General features: G+C 46.6%; 1 protein-coding gene across 1 annotated transcript in view; it reads right to left on the bottom strand.

Annotated features, from left to right (window-relative positions):
• The window catches only part of foxo1a (forkhead box O1 a), an 85,363-nt gene extending 74,951 nt beyond the window's left edge, over positions 1-10,412 (bottom strand). Inside the window, exon 1 of the mRNA XM_038819136.1 lies at positions 9,456-10,412. Coding sequence (XP_038675064.1) covers positions 9,456-10,022 — 567 coding nt within the window. The 5' untranslated portion in view covers positions 10,023-10,412. The remainder of the gene's footprint in view (positions 1-9,455) is intronic.
• Positions 10,413-25,324: the final 14,912 nt, after the last annotated feature.

The raw sequence follows: 25,324 nt of genomic DNA, 5'->3' as shown, positions 1-25,324 counted from the left end.
AACTTGAGTCAGGTGTGAATAATCCAGACAACAGCATGGGGCAGGAAACTTCTCCTTTACTAACATTTCAGCCACAAATAGATTTATGCTTCTTTTGTGCAAGGCAAGTCTTCAACTTTACTGGTCCACCTCCAGGTTGGATTTCATGTTACTAGGCCAACTGTGTTAGAGGCTAAACTCAACAGACCCAGTCTCCTGTCAGAAATACAGCACTGCAACCTACTAGACACCAGCACCAGTGAACCACCATCAAAAGCCAATTAACTCCTACCAGTGTTGTAAAATCAATGTTAGTCATCAAGTACCATGCGTATCAGAAACTGTAGTGTGCACACACAAATGGTTTTCCCCACCCTCGAACTGATAAGACATGATGTGACCAGTTAATGTCCGTCAGATTTAATGAGCTTACTCTGACAAAGGGCAATCAGATTGATTGACGCCCATCTACTAAAGTTCACAAATTGGAAATAAAGAAAAGCACAGAAATCAAGTTGCTGCGTGGGTCACTATCATTAAAACAAGTTAAAGATGGTGCTTTCATTATGAAAATTTGGAAGATCTGCATGAAATATCAATTTTGGACAACATCCATACAAAACAAAAGCTTGCCCACTTCCAATGCTGATAAAAGTATTATATTGGCCACTGTGAAAGATAATCATTTGTAATATTTATACAATATACATACTTTACTAGTATTATCCATAAGCTGGAAAATTTGGACAGCATAGATATTGGCATTTATTGGTAATATCGTATAGTGTGTATGCATGATGGGAAAGGCAAACCATTTGGAATTGATTCATAAGAATTTGACAGCATAAAGTAAGAGGGCAAGAAATGTTATCTTCCATAGTTCTATTAGGTTGTAAGACTACAGGAGGTTGAATGGCAGGTGCTGAGGACTTTAAGCCAACTCCATGGCTGCTGCACAAAACAATTGCTTGAGCACACTGATAGATATCCCCTTGTATTTAAAACAGCTCAGTGGGCCTGCATGGTAGTGTGTGTGTGTGTGTGCGCGTGTGGTTGGGGGGGGGGGGGGGGGGAATCATTCCCCGATTAAACAGGAGGGCAGAAGGAAGTTGATGCAGAATGTCAATGTCATTAATGAGCCAAATGTCATCCATTATCCCAGAGCCAACACAATTTGAGTGCTAGTGCGGAATAAAAATGGGGGGGGGGGGGGATGCAAAGCATATTTGAAGCTGAGTCCTGATTAATAGAGACCATTACTAAGTGCGTGATGATTGAACTGCGTCTGAGACTAGCATTGCAGTTGGTTATAAATAGAATGTAAAGATGTATTCATTCGCCTTGACTACTCATGCAAGGTCATTGAACTTCTTGGTAATATGGCATGTGTACTTGGGGCTTGACTCCCGATATTAACCTACAAAGCCCTCTGTTGCAACTGTCATTAAAGTTTGTAGCTGGAGGGCCTAATCCCCCCCCCCCCCCCCCCACACACACACACCAAGGTCTCCAGTGCAGTGCCCAAAGCTATGGAGCCTGCTTTCTTCAATGCTATGCCATTCTTCATTACTTTGTAGGTCAGATTCATTTCCTGTACGACTACCAGCACCTGCTCCAGCCACAATGCACTTTGCCTTTAAGCTAGGATTTTGGACCCCTGATGTTGCATGCAGAGAATGAAAAACATGCTTTTTGCTAGTTGCACAAAACAGTCAATCAACAGGTAGGCAGCAAATGGCATGATAGAAATAGAAGGAGGAGGAGGAGAAAATTTGGTCCTTCGAGTCTGCTCTGCCATTCGTTATGATCATGGCTGATAATCCAACTCAATAGCCTGATCCTGACTTTCCTCGATATCCTATAGAAACATAGACTATATCAATGATACCTGCAATACACCAACACATTATCACCACACATAAAAACCTGTGCAAATGCCCTAGACTTTTCAGCTTAAATATGGTATGTACAGGATTCCCTAGCTTCTTCCTCCTGTCCAGCCTAGAGCCTTTTCCAGTCTTAGTTTTTTCATATTTATTTATTCACAACTACAGGATGTCCAATTTCTATCTAATTAAACATTAAGTTAGTCAATTGAAAACCATTACACGAAATGAGGTAAGTAACCAGACAATTTGTTTTAATGATTCTAGTTGAAGGATAATGCTGACCAGAATACCAGGAAAATACCCTTTGTCCCTCTTCCAATAATGCCAAGGAATCTTTTACAATCTACTGGGGAGGTGTACCTCAGTTTAATGTCTCATCTGAAAGACAGTGGGTGAAATTCTCTGGCCTCCCCAGTGTTTCTCAGTGGCAGGTGGCGATTGGCGGGTTCTTGCTGGTCCTGCCGCTGTCAATGGGATTTCCCACTGAACCCCCCCTGCGCCACCGGGAAACCCGCATCAGGGGTGCGGAGTCAGCAGGACAAGATGATCCTGCCAGTATAAACAGCTGGATGATCTCACCCAGTATCTCTGACAACATAGGTCAATGAGGTCTTGTTTATTCTTACTCTGGTTTTGGTTATGTTTAATGTATATACAAAATGCCTTAATTAAATTATTATTTTTTTTTTTTAATGAAAATTGCTGTAGTGGGTCTTGAACCCAGAACATTCTGCACGAGAGAGTGGCACCACTAAACAAAGCTTGGCATCATGCATACCACTCATGATGTGAAGAAACTATCAAGTGATTATGTAGTTGTATCAATGCTCAGATGGATCGTCATTCTTTTTTAAACCATTTGAAAACAAAACATTTTCCTTTAACAAAAAGATTATTAGCTAGCTGGCTGTCCCACACTAACTCAAGTTGAGCATACTAACTTAATAAAAAAATCAAGATGAGTGGTGAGAAGTAAGGATTCTGTTTGGAATTGAAACCGAAGGCTCAAAGGCTACAGTTGGAATGTGGGACGTACTCAGATCTTTATCATATGAGCACAATAACTGAAAGTATGACTTGAATTCATTAACCTCCCATGCATGTGATGATTACAAAGATGAGTCAATTGTCGGTGATTAAGTATAGTACTCCATAGTATCAGTGGGTGGAACTGCCAAAGGGATGAAACTGGTTCAAATCAGAACCTCACCTGATTAGACAGAAAGAAACCAGTCGTAAGCCTAAAAATTCCAATTTTGGGCAAGTCAAGCCAAATTAAATTAAAGCTAATTTGGATAACGGACCAAGCTAAAGATTTTAGATTGAAAATAATCAGATAGTAACAGAGGATAAATTACACAATGTTAGAAATGTGCAGTTCAAATGTTCACAGCAAGTTAACCATTCAACATATTTTTGGTAACCTAAACTTACAAACGGTGCAGTCAGTGAATTGGCAGCTGTCACTGAATTAGCAGCATGCACATCACTACTTAATTCCAATTATAGCTGTCAACTGTGTAGACATGGGTGCGCCCAGAACCACAGGGAGCTGTCAGACTGAAGCATGATATCTCTTCATTTGTTAACCAAGTTCGTGTTATATCTGGGCAATTAGAATGGCAAGTGATCACTTTCCACTTATAACGTAACCCTCATGACGGGCCGGAGGGTGAACAGAATGAAGGCACGATCATCTGCGGAAGAGAAAATGGGTTTCTCTCCGAATAATTTATGTAGTATCTATGTGGACAGACCACCTAATCCTTCTGGCTGAAGGTAATATGAATGTAGAGATGCAGGAAATTCACTGAAGGCAGAGCTGAGATGCAAAGCGCTCTCATAATTACAACTGTAAATGGTTAATAGGACTAAACCACAATTACCCGAGTAACTGAATCAGTTTGGGCGAGACAAGACACTTTCATGTTCATTTAAACCACTGAAAAACTGAAATGTAGTTACTATGACTCATTGCAGCCAACACTCTTCTCCTGCCCTCACAATTGCTCCTAACACATCTAGTCAAGCCATCATGATTGACACAATATAGCAAATTTGTATCTACTACATTTTTGCTCTTGCATGTGGTATATATTTGGCAATGTCTACTGCATTTTGTAACAAAGTAACAAAATCTGAAACCAAAGAGAAAATGCTGGAAAATCTCAGCAGGTCTGGCAGCATCTGTAGGGAGAGAAAAGAGCTAATGTTTTGAGGCCGAATAACCCTTTGTCAAAGCTAAAGGCAGAGAAAGTTTACCAACGAGAAAATGCTGGAGAATCTCAGCAAGTAACAAAATCTAACTGGTTTATAGGGAGAAGACTGCTGGCTCATCTAGCCCATTTTTCTACAGTATTCCCTTGGTACACTTTACATGCCATTGCTGATTAAAAATTCAGCACCTGGCTGAATTTTGTTTTAAAGTCGTGAAGCACAATTCTGCAGAACGAAAATACCCTCAGCAGAAATATATTGCAAGGCAACAGCAAATCTTTAATTACACTTCTGATGACCAACAGGCCTAACCGTGCTGCCATGAGTTATGATCCTGTAGCCAGAGACAAAAAAAGATTTGTGCTCACTGCCCTTACTCGTGCACACTATTTTTTTTTATGGTCCCAAATTAATCAGTAAACAGTATTACTAAACTTTAGATGCAAGCGAGCCACAAACTTTTTTTTGGATATTAACTGCAATCATAGATACTCATATGTATATCACGCTATTAGAAGCATCAATAAAATTGTCCACAAGGGCTATATTATAAAGTTAAATCATATTCCATAAATTAAATATACACCTTAACTCTCGAGGGTCAACTTTAATAATCAAGCTTTTAAAACCTGTGCTTTAACCAGTCAGTAACACCATGACTGTTAATTCTTCACTGGTTGACACTGGGATCAATTACATTACTTCATACAAAAACAATTATAGAAAATAACCTGATGGTATACATATACCTACAAATACAACATTGATACTTGGATTGCAATTAATTAGGGAGATTTATAATTTAGTTATGTAAAGGATTTGAATTTTATACCCATATTTAACAGCTGTTTTTCCTATCATAAGATTGCAATCATAATATGTTTTAATTAATTAACCCTGAAAATAAGCTGTACATTTGAATGTTCTTTTAGTAAGACTGGTGGATAAATTTCTAATTAAAATCAAATCCAGGAAATTTCCTCAACTCAAACATATCGGGAACCTTTGCCTCGTTGATCGCCTAAAGGCGGATCCTGTTGGGGTGGATGTCAACCTCTCCACCCTGTGCCCTGGTGTGGGGACCTGCTGGAATTCTTAACTCTTGAGAAGGAGTTTGAACTGAGGGGAAGAATAGAGGGGTTCTACAATTCATGGGCGTTATTCATTAATTCATTATGCACTTTCAAGAATTGGATGGCACTGATCATTGGGGGGGGGGGGTGTTGTGTATGTTGATGATGACTATGGGTGATTCCTGATTCCTTTCTTATTTCATGTTTGTGTTGACATGTGGGCTGTTGTTTGGGGGTTGGTGGGAGGATGGGATTGTTGTTGTTAATAAGGCGATTGACATTGTATTCTTTAGCGTTGATTGTTTGTTGGTGGATGCATATTTTGAAGAAAATGTGAAAAAGGAGAATAAAATATTTTTTTTTAAAACTAAAATATAAATCGGTGAAAGGAGGGGTGCATATTTATGCAGAAATGCCTCTCCACAAGTATCCAATGATTATACTATGTTTCTTTGTGTACCCACTCCAATATTACAGGCGTGAATTCAAATACTGAGAGAAAAGACAGTTTTGCTGTAAGGAGGCCAGAGGTCTGAATTACTACCCAAAATAATATGCAACTGATCAACACACTAAGCCTTTCCCAAGTTTAGACAACACCATTCAAGGGCTATTTTGGGGAGAGGGAAACAAACATAGGTTAAAGAAAAGGTGAAAGTATTACATTCTGCCAGCAGCTGTTAATTTAATGTTTGAATCAGACAGTTCTATTTTGCATAGCAGCACTGGTATAATGCAGCTTATGTTTGTAAATGTTTTGTTTTAAATTTGATTTATGCTCAAGAATTAATGCTTTAACAAATGTTGGCAGCTTCTAGTTGGCTCTGATTTACAGCTATATCATTCTCCTGAATCAGATTTTAAAATAGAGAAAAGGTACAAAATTATACAATACTTTAGTACTAGAGTCAGTAGCCTTTCTGCCCCCCCCCCCCCCCCCCCCCCCCGCCCAAAAGTCTGGAAGAGGCAATTACTAGGGGACATAGGTTTAAGGTGCGTGGGGCAAAGTTTAGAGATGTGCAAGAGATGTTTTTTTTTCACACATAGGGTAGTGGGTGCCTGGAATTCACTGCCAGAGGAGATGGTGGAAGCAGGTACGATGGTGATGTTAAGGATGCGTCTTGACAAATACATGAATAGGATGGGAATCGAGAAATACAAGACCTGGAAGTGTAGAGCATTTTACTTAGATGAGCAGCATGGTCACTGCAGCCTTGGAGGGCCAAAGAGCCAGTTCCCGCGCTGTACTTTTCTTTGTTCGTTACCAAAATCATTGCATTGCACAGGCAAACTGACTGCTTCTGTATATTTTACACTTTAATACTATTGTGGCATTATTCCTCTCCTTTAATGATCACTCATTCAATGGTCAGATCGCAAGATTTTATGAAGTTGTCTTTTGTCAGAGATGCAGAGTCAGAAAGAGCAGATTGTATTCTCCCACATGGTCTTGTTGCATCCAAGGTCAAGGATCAGTGCACAGGATGTGGCCCTAATGCCAAAAGGAAAACCAAAACGAAAAAGCAGATTCCAACAAAAGCACAGTAATCTGATCGGAGACCTTCAGCAGCACAACATGCCACTGGGTAACACAAAATCAGCATGAATCCACTTGACAATGTAACATAATTCAAGCCATCAGGTCATATACATCAATGGCACAGTAGATGACTGAATGTAATCACCTGATATTTAATGCCTCATCATATTTTGAAAAGTGCCAATATTTAAAAAGAAAAGAACATTTCACAGGTGCAATTAGAAGTTCTGCTGGAGCCACCCAACATCTGCACCTGCCATGGCTCCAAAACGAGTAAGAAGGCGGGGAATTTTGTTTTTTTTTAAAAAGCCCCGTGTATAAAGGTCAGTCAGTGTTGCCGTTCAGAAGACCAGGTAATTCCCACCTTTACAATATAATTAATATTCCAAGCTGGCAAAAACGTAAACACTGGAACAGTTCAAACGGGTTCAAGTGAGTCAATTCTGAAAAAAAAATGTTATTTTCCAAACTATAAGGAAATGCATCACGGCTTATTGTGGCTGTTTTGCCGGAAGATGTAAAAATAACGAGCCGTTCCGCTAGCCGTTGCTGTTTTCCTCTCTCTCTATGTTCTCAACAAAAGGGTATAAGGCAGAAACGTCAAAACAATTTCCATTCCGATATCAAAAAACAATCCACCGCGACGCAGGCACGAGAAAATAAAAAGTGCAAAAAACACATGAAACTGTTCCAAGTTGTTGGAAAGGAGCGAGTCGCAATCTGGAATCGGCAGTGTTTCTTATTTATCTGAAGCCCTTTCCCTGACACTGTGTGTGAGTTTTGTTTTTAAAATAAATGTCACTCCCCTTCTCCAAAGCATAACTCGCGGCAGCTTGGTCTCTAGATGGAAGGTGATTTTAAAAACAAAGAAATCGAGGTAACTCTATTCAAGATCTTTGCCTGACTGTGTTTCAGTCAATGAGTCACTCCCCCTCCCCCTGGCCTGTCACAGGGTTGATTCCCTCCCTCCTCCCCCCCCCCCCCCCCGCCCCGCCGGAAACATCCAAGCACGACAGCCCGGAATGATCGACAGCGCGCTCCGTCCAATCGGAGCTTGCAAGTGACGTCGCCGGACCAATCAGGTCAGGGAGTCAGGGCGAGACAAAACCAATGGCCAGCAGGTTGGGGTGCAGGCAGCGACAGACACGCGTGCGACGGTGATTGAAAGGGGGGGGGGGGACACCAGACCCCTTTCCTTCGCAGGGAGCGCCGCCCGGTGTGATTCATCCCATTTTCATCACTGGCATTACAAAATGACCGAAAAGAAAATCATCCTCTCCTCTCTCTCCCCCCGCCCCTCCCCCAACACACACACAATCAGACCAAAAGTTAGGGCTGGAGGACAGTTTCTGTAGCTGCTCGAATATCCCAATAGTCTGTCTACCCCACGTCTCTGAGCGCTCGACACAGCACAACTTTTCGCTCGCCTCTGCAGCAACGCGGGTTGCAAACTTTTTAGCTCCAACGCGGAGTGTGTCGCTATTAAAAGAAAATCACGCCGCCAACCATTTCACTTTTTTGGAGCCGAACGTGTTAGGTGTTTTTTTTTTTAATTGCATTTTTAATATAAATTGCGCGCATGTTTCGTATCGTCAAACTCCAAACTTCCTCGGTTAGCCCGCTGAGGTAATCTTACAAACTACAGACTTGTCTGGTTAATCTTTCTCTCTCTTTGGAGCTGGTGCTGTCTGATTTCTGTATTTCCAAATATTTTATTTCAGATGCGGAGGCAGGTTCTCCCCCCCGCCCGCCCGCCCCGTCTTGTCGGCTGTTGAGAGACACGCTGACTGCCCGTTGCGCCGGGACCTACCTACAGCCCTGACTGCCACACAGCTGTGTTGTTTCTTGGGAGAAAAGCGACAGCCCCCAGAACAATTAACATTGCCTCCTGCCTCCAGACGTTTCCGATATTCACTTGTTCACATAAACCCAGTGACAAATCGAGGCTAGTATCTTCCACCCCCTCCAATGCTAGCAATACCGAGTATCCGACACTAACCCATCTAAATAGCACGAAACTTCGGACGCACGTCAGCCAATATCGATTTATTTACAAGTCACTTGCGTGCCACGGCTATAAAGTTTTGACTATATATATATATATATATATATATATATTATTTATTTTTTTAAAAGGGCAACGCATGTTTAACAGCGCAGTATTTCCTGTCTTTGTAACCGGGCTTTGAAGTTTGAGTGGGGACGGGTTATTTTCCAGCTGTCATTTGGAAATCCATCGTCCCAAACTGACAAGTATTCGTCTGAGGACAGCGCCGCCATCTCATCCGCTTGCGTAATGGACAAATTCCTTGATTACTTCAGTAGCTCCACTAGAATCCTGTTGCTCTCGCACATGTGTTATTCCACTGAACACAACATTACCCCAACACGAGTGGCAAAATATGATAAAATCGCATCCCAGTGGGCTGCACAATCTGTGTTTAGTAGTAAAACAGTTTTAAAAGTGATTCAGAGGTTCGTTTTATCGTCTTAATGGTTAAAACGCTCAGATTTCTTTTTGAGTCATTCCTAATCAACCCCATCAGACTTCCTTCCTCCTGGACAACAATTGGCGCTAAGTGGAGGACTCGGAAAGTATAATCTTACAATATTTGGGAATTGGATTTATCTTTTTTAAACCCCCCCCCCCATATTTAAACGAGTGAATTGGCCGCATTTAGTACCTGCTTATGCATCTATTACACCCACAAAAAGTTGAAAAGGGCATGCCAAAACCAAATATTATTTTGCTCCCACCTTCCATCCAGCAGAACTGTTGCTGTCTCCCTTATCCTTGAAGTAGGGAACGCTCCTGACCATCCAGTCATAAATCTGGGACAGGGTCAGCCTCTTCTCCGGGGAGCTCTCGATGGCTTTGGTGATGAGGTCGGCGTATGACAGGTTCCCCCAAGCGTTTCGCCGGGACGAGCTGCTCTTCCTCTGGGCCGCAGAAGCGGCTCCAGCCGAGGGGACCTGTTGCTGCTGTTGTTGTTGTTGCTGCTGCTGCGGATGCTGATGGTGACAGCCGTCCTGTTGCTGGCACTGGAAGTCGCCGCAGCACTCCAGTCCCAGCACGGCGGGTTTCTGCTCGAAGTCCTCGTCCTGCTCCTCCAGCACCAGAGCCGGCGACACCGAAGCGCTCACCCGGCCGGCCCCTTCCGGGGTCAGGTTGAACTCGCTCCCTTCTTGCTTCACCGACGCCGGCGACGAAGCGCAGCTGAAATCCGGCCGGGGCAAGGGCCAGGTGCAGGAGCGGGGCCGGGACTGCGGCTCGAAGTCGGGGTCGATCTCCACGACCTGTTGCAGCGGCGGTGCCTCGGCCATGACTGGAGTTTTGAAGTTTGTTCTCTCTCCTTCTTTCTCTCACCCTCCCACCTTCCTCGCTTTGCACAACACACGAGGAATAAAAGAAAGTATGTGTGGAGGGGAAAAAAGTTACTCCGTCACTTCATAAATGGGCAGGAGAAATAAAGTCTGTCAAGGCAACAAAAACTCCCCCCACCCCCCAAAAACAAATAAAATAAAGCGATTCCCACAACAAAAACAAACAGGCACCGAGTAGGAAGCGGGCGATTTGCTGCCACAAAGCACTAATAATGCTCATAAACCTTCATGACCCTGCTGTACCATTTGTCCTACTTTCCTTCTCTCGGCACAGACAAGCGCTGTATTGTACTCCGGCCCCCTCCACCCCCCTTACACACACAGCCACCTAACCTGATGGCTCTGCGTTGAAGGCAGGGAGGAGCCCGCTTGATGGGCAGCCGGGGGCTCCAGTCACAATCACGGTTCGCCCACAAGCCGGGGGCTGGCGGCCAATAACACAGAGGGAGAAGCGGGAACCTCCCCTCTCCCTCTCTCCCTCCCCACCCCGTTTCAAGTTAGGTTGGTGAGGAGGAGCTTGTTGCTCAGAAAGGTCCTCCCACCAACACGAGTAAACACATGGCGGGGAAGCTTACTCACATAAAAACAAACACACACACAGAGCCATTTTTGACAGCCACACTGGACTTTATTCCAGAAGAATACAGCAACGCGGGGAGCAGAGACGTTCTGAGTCCCCACTAACAGAAAGAAACGCGTTTAAACACCCATTGTAAACATTAAGAGCTGGCCTCGCACAAAAAAAATCAATCGCGTATCCAGTCACGAAATTAAAAGACGGCTGTGGACGTTGCACCAATTCTAAACTTGCCAAGTCTGCGTGGACCTCTCTGGCTCCCCGAATCTCACATCGATTGGGACAGTGCGCGGAAGTCCCCCCCCCCCCCGGAGACGAGACGCCCTGTTCTTCTGCCGACCCTGCCGTATTTCTGGAACAAGTGGTTAACCGACATCAAATATTGACAAGATTTCTCCTCCCCCCCCCAACCTTTCCCAAAAAAACTGAGTCACTTCCACACCAACAAACGGACCCAGACAGTCGCCCGCAGTTCTATGAAATTACTTCAATCTGGGGTTTGTTTACTTGGAGTATATTCTGCGTTTTGTGGATTAGAACGGAATCCCTTGAGTTCAACCTGAGTTCACTCTAATTCTCTCACCCACATCAATGCGGGGGAGGGGGGGGGGGGGGCAGTGTTGCGCTCCGTCCCCCCCCCCCCCCCCCCCCCCAAGACCCCACACCTGTTGAAAGGAGAGATGTTTATTTACCTGCGAATTCGAGAGATTTGGACGCGTTGAGTGAAATGGCGATGTGGTGTATATTTTACTAATAGTCATTCAGAGTGATTTTGGACTTGGGAGAGCCAGGGTGGGTTTGTAATAAATGTAGTCATGTTTTGGCTTCGTTTTGGAGCTTATTCTATAAGCAAGCGCTGGAATTCGACACCACAAGTGCTGAGAAGCCCCCCCCCCCCCCCCCCCGTATCACTTATCACGTCAAGCCAATATTTTCTTCCGTCAACAGCGTGTCAGTCAAACGATTCCATATTAGCAATCCACAACAATCCACCCACCGTGTTTTCAGCCTGTGTCGGGGACCTGTGGCTCCATCTATTCGCCAACCTTTGCAGTGCTGAATCCCAGACTGCCAGCGGGGAGGTTGGTTACTTTAACATCTGCCCCTGATCTGATTCTGGATGAGTACAGGGATCAGGAGGACTAACTCAATTAAGATTAAATAAGAACACATTTTTGAAGGATGCACAAAAAAGAGGATAATATAAAGGGGTTAAAACATTATATCAAAATCTCAGAATTCCTCCAGTACAGAGGGAGGCCGTTCGGCCCCTCAAGTCTGCACCTACCCTTCCAAAGTGCACCCTACAGAGGCGCTCTTTCCCCGCCCTATCCCCATAACCCCACCTAACCTTTGGACACCAAGGGAAATTGGTCATGGCCAATCCACCTAACCTGCACGTCGTTGGACTGTGGGAGGAAACCGGAGCACCCGGAGGAAACTCATGCAGACACGGGGAGAAAGTGCAAACTCCACACAGTCATCCAAGGTCGGAATCAAAGTCGGATCCCTGGCATGGTGAGGCAGCAGTGCTAACCACTGTGCCACCATGCTTCCCATTTTTTTTCTCAAGTAAACCACATTCACTATTAAATTCCTTTGACACATCCTGGAAGAAAATCGCCCCACGCGTGGAACCAATATGATATTGCCTACATAAATTGCCCAATAATGATGCCAAACATTTTCCAAAATATTATTTAAACAAGCGAACGCTGCCACTTTGGAGATCTTGTGGCTCTGTGAGTAACTCCCTGCCTCTGAGCCAGAATGATTAACACTGCTGCCTCACAGCGCCAGGGACCCGGATTCAATAATTATAATATTAGTAATCTTTATTAGTGTCACAAGTAGGCTTAAATTAACATTTCAACGAAGTTAATGTGAAAATTCCGATCTTGGGTGTCTGTCTGTGTGGAGTTTGTATGTTCTCCCCGTGTTTGTGTGAGTTTCCACTGCGTGCTCTGGTTTTCTCCCACAGTCCAAAGATGTGCAGGTTAGGTGGATTGGCAAAGCTAAATTGCCCCTGGAGTGGGGTTACGGAGATAGGGCGGGGACCTGGGTACGATGCTCCTTCAGAGGGTCAGTGCAGACTCGATGGGCTGAGTGGCCCCCTTCTGCACTTTCGGGATTCTATGAACCTCCAGGTTCGAGTTTACCCCAGGACCTGATGGTCAAAGAAAATGCATTCATAACGCGGTCAAACAGGTTGAGTATGTCAACCTGCAAATCCTTCCAAACACGGCAATGGCTGGAGTTAAGAGTGGGAGAGACTCCTGGTCAGCCACGGTTGATGTGGAATGGCGCCCCTCAAGCTATAAGCCCTTGGCGACTGTCTAGTGACTTGTTCTGGGAATTACTAGCTATGGAGACAGGCTAAAGTCTGCCTTAGTGCACCACGAGGTGCGGGAAGAGAATTGGAATGGAACACCCCAATTTAAATTCAGGACAGAAAAAATGTGTGGGGCGTGCAAGAAGTGTCCCTAATGCCAGAGAGATAAAGAGAGAGAATTCGTGGAGCATCTTTGTCTTCTGAGTTATTTTTATCCGAGCAGCAGGTATTTGCATTAATGTGGCTAATTCATCTTCAGTGATGGATTAATAAGATTGACAATATTAAAAGTTTATTATAAAATTTTATTTAATATATGCACAGTATTGCAATATGATAATTTAAAGCTGTAGGGCGCACAGTGTTGTTGTTTTTTTTTAAATGTTTTTATTCCAAATTTTTCAATAATGTTTACACAACACTACAAAAAAGAGAATAATACAAAGAAAACAAAGCAATATATCAACAAAAACCACTTAACCCTCTATCCAGCTAAGAATTTAACAAACAAAACAAAATAGAGCATCTGCCCCTAACTAATAACGTGAAAACAGCCCACCCACCCAACTCTTGGCTACCTGGATACCCAAGTACCAAAAGCTCCTCTCCACCATCTTAAGCGGTAGCTCCCCCAATCTCTTTTCCTGGCCCCTCGCATGCACCACAAAAAGCTCGCTTTTCCCCACATTTCATTTGTATCCCGAGAAGTTTCCAAAATCCCTCAGAATCTGCATAACCTCCCCCATCCCCTCCACTGGATCTGCAATGTACAAAAGCAGGTCATCCGCATACAGTGAAATGCGGTGTTACTCCCCCCGGACCAATCCCCTCCAGTTTCTGGATTCTCTCAATGCTATGCCCAACGGCTCAATCGCCAGTGCAAACAGCAGGGGGGGACAAAGGGTACCCCTGCCTCGCTCCACGACATAACCTAAAATACTCTGACCGCAGCCGGTTCGTCGAAACACTCGCTACCGGGGCCTGGTACAACAATTTGAACCATCCTATGAATTCCTCCCCAAACCTGCCTAACACCTCCCACAAGTACTCCACTCGATCAAAGGCTTTCTCCACGTCCATTACCGCTAACACTTCTGCCCCCCCCCCCCCCCCCCCCCCCCCCCGAGAGCATCATGATCAGAAACCCGTCTGATCCTCATGAATCACTCCCGGGACACAATCCTCAATTCTAGTGGCCAGGATCTTGGCCAACAGTTTAGCATCTACATTAAGAAGCGAAATTGGCCTATAGGAGCCGCATTGCAACAGTTCCTTATCATACTTGAGGATAAGCGAGATCAAAGCCTGCGACATCGTCAGGGGGAGGATTCCCTTTTCCTTAGCCTCGTTAAAGGTTCTCAGCAACAGCGGGCCCAACAGCTCCGAGAACTTCCTGTAGAACTCAACGGGGAATCCATCCGGCCCTGGGGTCTTGCCCGCCTGCATACTCCCCAACCCCTCAGCCAACTCCTCCATCCTAATCAGAGCCCCCAATCCCTCTAACCACCCTTCCTCCACCTTTGGGAACCTAAGTTGGCCCAGGAACTGCCGCATCTCCCCCCCCCCCCCCCCCCCCCCCCCGGGGGTTCTGACTTGTATATTCACCATAAAAGTCCTTAAAGACCTCGTTTATTTTAGCTGGACTCCACACTGTGTTCCCCCTCCTATCTATAATTCCCCTAATCTCCCTGGCAGCCTCCCTCTTCTGCAGCTGATGTGCCAACATCCGGCTTGCCTTCTCTCCATACTCATATACTGCTCCTTGTAGCTTCCTCAACTGGGCCTCAGCCTTCCCCGTGGTTAGCAAGTCAAACTGCGTATGGAGGCTCCAGCGCTCCTTCAACAGCCCCTCCTCAGGGGATTCCGCATATCTCCTATCCACCCTCAGAATCTCCCCCACCAATCTCTCCCTCTCCATCCTCTCCCTCTTCTCTCTGTGGGCCCTGATTCAAATTAACTCCCCCCGACCACCGCCTTCAGCGCCTCCCAGACCACACTCATCGACACCTCCCCATTATCATTGGCCTCCACAGATCTTTGGCTGCACCCCAGGACCCGCCCACAGACCTCCTTGTCCGCCAGTAGTCCCAAGTCCATTCGCCACAACGGGCGCTGACCTCTCTCCTCCCCCATCTTCAGGTCCACCCAGTGTGGGGCATGGTCCGAGTACTCCACCCCTTCCACTCTCCGGATTAGCGTCCTGTTTATCACAAAAAAATCTACCCGCGAGTAAGCTATGTATACATGGGAGAAGAAGGAAAACTCCCTCGCCCTTGGCCTAGCAAATCTCCACGGATCCACTCTCCCCATCTGGTCCATAAGCCCCCTCGGAACCTTAGCCGCTGCCGGTCTCTTACCCGACCTCGATCTAGACCGATCCAACGACGGGTCCAGAACCGTATTGAAGTGTCCCCCCCCCCCAATTATCAAACTATATCAAACTACCAGATCCAGGATCCGACTCAACATCCGCTTCATGAACCTTGCATCGTCTCAGTTTGGGGCATACACATTCACCAGCACCACCCAGGCGCACAGTGTTGTTAAAAGGTATTACCTTCTGGCAGCACGGTTGCGCAGTGGTTAGCATTGCTGCCTACGGCGCTGAGGACCCGGGTTCGAATCCTGGCTCTGGGTCACTGTCTGTGTGGAGTTTGCACATTCTCCCCGTGTCTGAGTGGGTTTCGCCCCCACAACCCAAAGATGTGCAGGGTAGGTGGATTGGCTACACTAAATTGCCCCTTAATTGGAAAAAAAAATTGGGTACTCTAAATTTATGAAACAAAATAAAGGTATTATCTTTCAAAATGAGAACATTCCTATATTTTTACATTTAACCATTGGTTATTTTTGTTGTTGTCACCTCTTGTCTGCCTGCAGAGTACAAACAGTGGAAGGTAATTTTGTCACCCGAATCAGCTAATTCAGCAAAGAATTGTGACAACAGTGTTTACAAAATGAATATAAAATTCTGGGTATAATTTTAATATTCATGACATATAGATTTGTAGTAGGAGCCTGGAAAATGTCACAGTGCCAATTTTCTCTAGTTGTTTTCTCTTTTTCACTGGTAATGTGCATAGCTAGATTATTTGAGACACAGTAAAAGGGGTGCAGTACCTCCTGTGTTCACAGTCAAGTTCAAATTACAGTGTAGCAAAATGCAGAAGCACAGAATTGTTACAGTGCAGAATGACACCATTCAGCCCATCAAGCCTGTGCCTCTCTGGAAGAGCATTCTACCTAGCCCCATATCCCCGTAACCTTCATTCTGTGATTCTGTGAATTGTCTGTGCTGGTGTATGTTCACCCAGATTGCACTTGTGCACTATTTCAGATTTTTCATTCATGTGTTAATTTGTTATGATGGACTGGGCTGCAGTGGTCGAGACATTCGTCTTTCACCTTCAGGACTTGGATTCAAACTCAGCCCACACAGTAGCTCTGATTATGAACTCATTTACAAGAAGGGAGTTTGGGCAGTTTGAGATGAGGCATTAGCTGGATGGACCCCAAGCACAAAGCTGTCTTTGATTTGTAATCTCATTTGGGAATGTCACAGAATGGCTGGAGTGAAGATTGGGCACACATGACCTCGATGCAACAAGGAATGCATTCTGAGGTTGGGACTGAGTTAGGGAAGAATTGCAGCAAGCCTTTCCTCTGGTATATAGTATACCTCAGTGTTCTTCAAAGCCGGGGGCGCGACCCGTGGGTGGGTCGCGGGCGGGTGTCGGGTGGGTTGCGGAGCCGTTGTCCGCGACGCTCCCGATTGCACAAATGCCCATGTAACAGCTGGCTTCTCATAACATCGGCTGCAAGGGGCCGCGAAAATGTAAAAATAAAAATTCGGCCGCATTGCGCATGAGCACATGATGATCGGCACACATGCGCATTCCGCAAACATGTTAAAAAATTTGGCCAAATTGCACATGCGTGCACGATGATCGACGCGCATGCGCAAATCGGGCATGCATGCGCAGTGCGGCCGCTATTTTTTTAAACGGTTGCAGCTTTTTGTTTTACAAGTCATGTAGTGGTTTTTATTCATTTATTCATTTATTTTATTCATTTAATTTTTATTTTTTTCATTTATTTTATTCATTTTATTTTTTTACAAGTTCAGAGGGGTTTTATTTTTTTTTCATTTATTTTACTCATTTTATTTTTTCTTTACAAGTTTGGCGGGGGGGGGGGGGGTATTTGATAACATTTTACAGGAAAAAAATTCAGAACTTTGGACAGATGGAGACTCCTTACTTTCTGACACCTTCATCCAACAGGTTCCATTGGAGGAGCGCGAAAATGGGTCCCCGGAGAAAAAGTTTGAAGAACACTGCTATACCTAACCCGAAATGTGAGATTGTTCCATTCCTTTGCACTAACTTCAATGATTTCCTTCACCTTTCCCATCCTCCACAAAATTGACAAGTGGAAAAATAAATATATTTCTAACCCCATTGCACTTCAATGTTTTTTTGAAATTGTAAAACTGTCATTCACAAGAGTAATGCCAGCCTACTAGAGGAGCTCTTTCTTTGTTAATTTCTTCCTTCTTGGCTGTTGCAATATGCACATGCTTCAGGTGGGAAGCCAAGAATGTCTATTTGCTCAGAACTTTGTTTTCAGATTGGCACATGTCCCCAAGATGTTATTCACATTGTTGCTTCTGTGTTTTTTTTTCTAAATATAGTAATTCTGACTATTCTGGGCAAGAGTTCTAGGTTTTATCAGTCCAAGAGTGCATTGTCACTAATTAACTGTCAATTATTGACAGATTGCGCCCTGTAATCTGGATCAACACAATTACAAAAAGGTAGTTTTGTAACAAATGTTCTCCCGATCCTGCTGACAAGTAACAACTTGTATTTATATAGTAACTTTAATGTAATAAAAATATTCCCCAAAGGCATTGAACATGTGATTTCAGAAAGAAATTTGAAACCAAGCCTCATAGGAAATTATTGGGGGCGATTTAAAGGAGGGGACCGAGGATGAGACCCACAGAGATTTAGCGCTTAGGTAGCTAAAGGCATGGCCATCAATGGTGCTGGAAAGAAAATGGGGGTGGGGAATGTTGGACAAGAAAAATCTGGAAGGGTGCAAATAGTAGAGGGGTATTGGGTTGGTGATAGGGAGGGACTAGACCATAGAGGCATCTAAACACAAAGACGGTCATTTCAAAATCAAAACATTGCCAACTGAGTGCCAATGTAATTTTGCTGGCACAGGATTGTGGGTGAAATAAACTTTGTGTGAGTTAGGATATGGGCAGCAGAGTTTTGGATGGGCCCTAGTTCGCTGAGTGTGGAAAGTAGGAAGCATGCCCAGAGAGCATTGGAATAGTGGAAGCTGGACGTAGCAAGGGCATCGGTGAGTTGAGGCATGCACATGAGTTGAGGCAGAGACAAAGACAACCTCTATTACAGAGCTGGAAGTAGATAGCATTGGTGTTGAAGAGGATTTGATGTTGATAGCATTGCTCAGTGTCGAACAGGATGACAAGGTTGTGGACAGTCTGGCTTAACCTTGGACAATGGTCAGTAAGGGTAATGGAATTGGTGGCTAAGGAATAGAGTTTGTGGCATGGCTTCTAACTTCACTTGTTAACCAAGTTATGCTTTTGTGCTTGAGACAGCGTTTAAACAGCTCGTTAGCCTTTGAATAAATACAATTGCACTCAGACGTTTACATTTTCAATTATCATTAAACCCTCTATCCAATTTGGTAATATACACTCAAGGTCGATGTCTGATCCCTGCTTTGGGTTGCATAAGCTAACCACAGTTGGGAGGGCAGAGGGGTGCTATATTTCACTCTTAATGCCTGTGGTAGTCACCACCGATGTATTATACTGTATATATATGGGTTTTACGATAAGGCCCCTCTACTACAGGTACGGGGGTAGATCCCTGCTTGCTGGCTCCCCCAGTAGGTGGAGTATAAATGTGTGCTCTCCCTCCGTCAGCTGTTGTAGGAGGCCACACATCTCTGCGTAATAAAGCCTCGATTACATTCTACTCTCGTCTCGTCGTAATTGATAGTGTGTCAATTTATTACACAGAGATTTTTCAGAGGTGGATCTCCGCATCAAGCCGGATCACCTGCACCTGCATCCTCAAGCAGACAACACCAAAAAAGACTTAGAACATTGGCTAGCCTGTTTTGAAGCTTGCATCGGGTCTGCCAGACCCAATCCCAGAAGTACAGAAGCTCCAGATTCTGTACACGCGGCTGAGCTCCAACGTTTTTCCCCTCGTCCAGGACGCGCCGACCTACGCAGAAGCCATGGCGCTACTGAAGGAGGATTACACTCAGCGGACCAACAAAATCTACGCCAGGCATCTCCTGTCCATGCGGCACCAACTTCCCGGTGAGTCTGTGGAAGATTTCTAGCGTGCCCTGCTCGCCCTAGTGAGAGGCTGTGACTGCCATGCCGTTTCGGCCACTGAACATTCGAACCTGCTGATCAGAGACGCGTTCGTTACGGGCATAGGGTCTGACTACATTCGCCAGCGTCTCTTACAAGGGGCCACGTTTGACCTCGCGGTGACCAAAAAACTAGCGCTCTCGCTTATGGTCACCTCACGCAACATACAGGCCTATGCCCCCGACTGCGCGGCCCACCCCCACTGTGCATCGTGGACCCCGCCGACGGCCACCCCATCATGGACCCCATCAGCGACCGCCCCCAGCTAACCCCATGCCAGCGCCGCGCAGCAGCCAACCAACCCCAGGGGACCCAAATGCTACTTTTGCGGACAGTCAAAACACCCCCGGCAGCACTGCCTGGCGCAGAGCGCGCTCTGCAAGGCCTGTGGCAAGAAGGGACATTTTGCTGCAGTGTGCCAGGCCCGCTCAATTGCCGCTATTGTCACGGCACCCCCACGTGCGGCCAGTGGGCGCCGCCATCTTTCCCTCCTTGGACCACGTGCGGCCCATGGGCGCCGCCATCTTGCTCTACTCACAACACGTGCAGACCGTGGGCACCGCCATCTTGCATGCCCCAGTCCATGTGCAGCACGAGGGTGCTGCCTTCTTGCCTACCCCAGGACACGTGCGGCCCGTGGGCGTCACCACCTTACCCGGCTCAGGACCCCTGCCCGTCGGGCACCTCATCAGGCCGCTCATCGCCTGCAACCACCGACGACCGTATCTTGCCTCGGTCACGATTGATCAGTCTCGACCGCACAACCTCGCGACCGCTTCGACAAAGGTGAAGGTCGACAGGCATGTGATCTCCTGCTTTCTGGACTGCTGGAGCACTGAGAGCTTCATCCACCCCGATACAGTAAGGCGCTGCTCCCTCGCGGTACACCCCGCTAACCAGAGAATCTCCCTGGCCTCCGGATCCCACTCCATGGCGATCCGAGGGTACTGCATTGCCACCCTCACCGTCCAGGGCCTAGAGTTCAGCGGCTTCCGCCTCGATGTCCTCCTCAACCTCTGGGCTGCCTTGCTACTCGGCCTGGACTTCCAGTGTAACCTCCAGAGCCTAACACTGAAATTTGGCGGGCCCTTACTACCCCTTACTGTTTGCGGCCTCGTGACCCTGAAGGTCAACCCACCTTCCCGGATTGCAAACCCATCACCACCAAGAGCAGATGGTACAGCACCCAGGACAGGACCTTCATCAGGTCTGAGGTCCAGCAATTGCTGCAGGAAGGTATAATCAAGGCCAGCAACAGCCCCTAGAGAGCCCAAGTGGTAGTGGTGCAAATCGGGGAGAAAAACAGGATGGTCGTTGACTACAGTCAGACCATCAACCGGTACATGCATCTCGACGCGTACACCCCCCCAACGCATATCTGATATGGTCAATCAGATTGCACAATACCGGGTCTTCTTGACAGTGGACCTGAAATCTGCCTACCACCAGCTCCCCATCCATAAGGCAAACCGCCCATACACTACGTTCGAAGCAGACGGCCGCCTTTACCATTTCCTTAGGGTTCCCTTCGGCGTTGCTAACGGGGCCTCGGTCTTCCAACGGGAGATGGACCGAATGGTTGACCGGTACGGACTGAGGGCCACTTTCCCGTACCTGGACAACGTCACCATCTGCGGCCATGACCAGCCGGACCACGATGCTAACCTTTCCAAATTTCTCCATACCGCCACTCTCGCCAACCTCACTTACAACAAGGAGAAGTGTGTGTTCAGCACGAACCGATTAGCCATCCTCGACTATGTGGTTCAGAACGGAGTTCTAAGGCCCGACCCTGATCGCATGCGCCCCCTCATGGAACTCCCCCTCCCCCACTGCCCCAAGGCACTCAAACAATGCCTGGGGTTCTTTTCGTATTACGCCCAGTGTGGTAGTATGGCTAGAGAGATCATATTACCGGAGAACCAGGCTGCCATTGGTACAGCAGCCTCGCTGCCCATTGGCCCAGGCAAGTCATGTGCCTCTCTGCCAATTGGTTGTGGCTGGTCATGTGACTCCCTGCCGATTGGCTGAGAGGTTGGTAGCTCCGCCTACAAGGCGGGGTATAAGAGTTTGTGTTGGCTGGCAGTCGGCCTTTCTCTGTACGACCACTGCCTGGCTCACATCTAGCGTATTAAAGCCTGTTGTTTGGAACTTCACTACGACTCGACTCCAATTGATGGTGCATCACCCAGTGGGTCCCAAACTATGCGGACAAGGTCTGCCCACTCATTCATCCACCGTTTTCCCACTGATGGCCAAGACTCACCAGGCCTTCAAACGTATCAAGGCCGACATTGCCAAGGCCGCGATGCACGCGGTCGACGAGATGCTCCCCTTCCAAGTCGAAAGCGATGCATCAGACGTTGATCTGGCCGTCACCCTCAACCAGGCAAGCAGGCCCGTGGCATTCTTTTCCCGCACCCTCCATGCCTCCGAAATTCGGCACTCCTCCGTCGAAAAGGAGGCCCAAGCCTTCGTTGAAGCTGTGTGACATTGGAGGCATTACCTGACCGGCAGGAGATTCACTCTCCTCACTGACCAACGGTCGGTTGCCTTCATGTTCAATACACAGCGGGGAAAGATCAAAAACGATAAAATCTTGAGGTGGAGGATCGAGATCTCCACCTACAATTACGAGATTTTGTATCGCCCCGGTAAGCTCAACGAGCCCCTTGATGCCCTATCCCGAGGTACAGGTGCTAGCGCACAAGTGGATCGACTCCGGACCCTGCACAACAATCTCTGTCACCCGTTTTTACCACTTCATTAATCGCAATCTGCCCTACTCCATCGAGGACGTCAGGGCTATCACCAGAGACCCATAGGTCTGCACGGAGTGTAAACCGCACAGACTATGCGTGCCTGGTGAAGGCCTCCCGCCCCTTTGAACGTTTCAGCGTGGACTTCAAAGGGCCTCTCCCCTCCACCGACTGAAACACGTACTTCCTCAGTGTGGTCGACGAATATTCCCGATTCCCCTTTGCCGTCCCATGCCCTGATATGATGTCTGCCACCGTCATCAAAGCCCTCAACACCATCTTCGCTCTGTTCGGTTTCCCCACCTATGTCCACAGCGACCGGGGATCCTCATTTATGAGCGATGAGCTGCGCCAGTTCCTGCTCAACAGGGGCATCTCCTTGAGCAGGACGACCAGCTACAATGCCAGGTGCAACGAGCAGGTGGAATGGGAGAATGGGACGGTCTGGAAGGCCGTCCAGCTGGCCCTACGGTTCAGAAATCTCCCGGCCTCCCGCTGGCAGGAGATCCTCCCCAACGCAAGTCACTCCATTCGGTCGCTCCTTTGCACCGCGACTGACAAAACCCTCCATGAACGTATCTTTGCCTTCCCCAGGAAGTCCACCTCCGGGGTTTCGCTCCCAACGTGGCTGGCAGCTCCAGGACCCGTTCTCCTCCGTAGACACGTGCGACTCCACAAGACAGACCCATTGGTTGAGAGGGTACAGCTACTCCACGCCAACCCGCAGTACGCTTACATAGCATACCCCGACGGCCGCCAAGACACAGTCTCCCTCAGGGACCTGGCACCAGCTAGTTCCCCGCACATGTCCCCCTCTGCCCCGGCACCACCTCCCTTCCCCCGGTGCACCCCACCGCAGCCCCCGCTCCAGGACAATCCGTCCTCTCCTTGCTCCCACCCAGGGATGAGGAGGATTTCGACACGCTCCCGGAGTCACCGAAGACCAAACCAACGCCAGAGTCGCCACCAGCACTGCGGCGCTCTCGACGACAGATCAAGGCACCAGACCGCCTAAATTTGTAATATTCTCTGTGATTTTCAAAATCAACTTGTCTGTATATAGTTCTCCATCACCTCCGCTGGACTCATTTTTAACAGGGGGTGAATGTGGTCATCACCACTGATGTATTATACTGTATATCTTTGGGTTTTACGGTAAGGCCCCTGTACTACAGGTACGGGGGTAGATCCCTGCCTTCTGGCTCTGCCCAGTAGACAGAGTATAAATATGTGTGCCTCCCCGTACAGCAGCCATTTCATCAGCTGCTGTAGGAGGCCACAGATCTCTGTGTAATAAAGCCTCGATTACATTCTACTCTCGTCTCGTCATAATTGATAGTGCATCAATGCCCTGCCCAAAAGAAGACTCTCAATCAGATGCCAAAATCCTGATTGTTATCCAGCCATTCTTGCTGAAAACACCTATGCATATTAGGTAAGAACATGATGCTCCCACAATAAAAATCTCTTGATGAGACTCATTCTCAAGGCATGAACATGAACAGTGGTAGCTCGGGTGAGACATTGATGAGCAGTACTCCAGCCGTGAGTCAGTAAACTACAGGGACAAAGGATCAGAAAATATCCAGGAATTCCATCAACAATCAAATAAATAAAACTAGTTTGGAAATGAAAAAAATGAAAATCGCTTATTGTCACGAGTAGGCTTCAATGAAGTTACTGTAAAAAGCCCCTAGTCGCCACATTCCGGCGCCCGTCCGGGGAGGCTGCTAAATGGTTCTGCTACAGTTGGCTTCAATGTCCTTTGACGAGGGATCTCACTCCTGCTCATTGTCTAGTGACCCCTGCTGGAAAGTGTCCATATATTAATGTTAGGGGCTGGCTTTAGCTGTGATGCTCATCGCAGCAAAGCAGCTTGTTGACATTCACTGTTTTGGTTTACATATAAATAACAACCACTTGGATGTGTTATTGGAGGACCGCCAATTCTGGAGCAACCACATCCTCATTACAAGTCATCACCTTCAGGAGACAGAGCAAGAAAATAGAAGAAAGTTGAAGGGAAAAAAGTAAAGTATGATAAATGGGTGAAGTAAAACGCAGTGTCCTCATTATTCAGCTTTCCTCAGGCATCTCCCTCAGCAATGATGTGAATTAAAATATTATAAAGACTATTGCTACCAGGAAAAACACCAAAAGTAGAAGTGAAGTTAATGCAAAGTTTGGCATGTTCAAACAAGAAGCTCCCAATGACTAAAAGACGCCAGTGAGGTTTAATAATCGCCTTAGGGCTGCAGGAAGCTATTACCATTCCACCGCACACCATTGTAGCAGTAAGTACACAGCATGAACATTCACGATGTGTCATCATTCAGTCTGACTTAGTCATAAAAAACATAAAAGCTACAAGTTCTTAAAGACTGTGAGTTGTGGTATTCAGAAGGGAGGAAAGCAAAGGCCTGACGTACCTTGGTTGGACCTAGTTTGATCATTGGCCAGAGGTAGAGGCCAATAGGATATGCTTCATCCAAGCAATGTAATTAATCTCTTTATTGCAGGGCATGCTTTAAGTAGGGACCATTGCATTTTTAAGAGAAAAGTGAATAACTACTTTGAGAAGATCATCTATTGGGGGAGGGGAGGAGATTAGTGTTTGATTACTCTAGCAAAATGCTGGCAAATGCATTATGGCCAAAATGGGCTCATAGAACGGCTAAAGCATAGAAGGAGGCCATTCAGCCTACCATGGCCATGCCGGCTCTCTGGAAGAGTAACTGAGCTGCCACTGTCCCACCCTTTTCCCTTGGTCCTGCAATGTTTCTTTCCCGGGGCTTATCCAAATCTCATTTGAAAGCCATGGATGAATCTGCCTCCACCACATTCTCAGGCACTGCATTGAAGATCTAAAAATGTTTTTCCTCATGTTACCATTGGTTCTTTTGGCAATCTCCTTAAATTGGTTCCTCTGGTTCTTACCCCTTCCACCATTAGGAACAGTTTCCCTTTATCTACTCTTCTTAGCCCCCACATAATTTTCAGCATTTTTATCAAATCTCTTGTCAATATTTCTCTTCTCGAAGGTAAACAACCCTGTGCCTCTATAACCTGTCCAAGTAACTGAACTCCATCATCTGCAGAACTCCACCACCACCACCTGACTTCAGAGGCAGAGGGGTGGGCTGG

Source organism: Scyliorhinus canicula, chromosome 14 (assembly GCF_902713615.1).
Source record: "Scyliorhinus canicula chromosome 14, sScyCan1.1, whole genome shotgun sequence".
Classification (NCBI taxonomy): Eukaryota; Metazoa; Chordata; class Chondrichthyes; order Carcharhiniformes; family Scyliorhinidae; genus Scyliorhinus; species Scyliorhinus canicula.
Note: the sequence above shows the minus strand (reverse complement) of the source record. Positions and strands in the feature narration are given on the sequence as shown.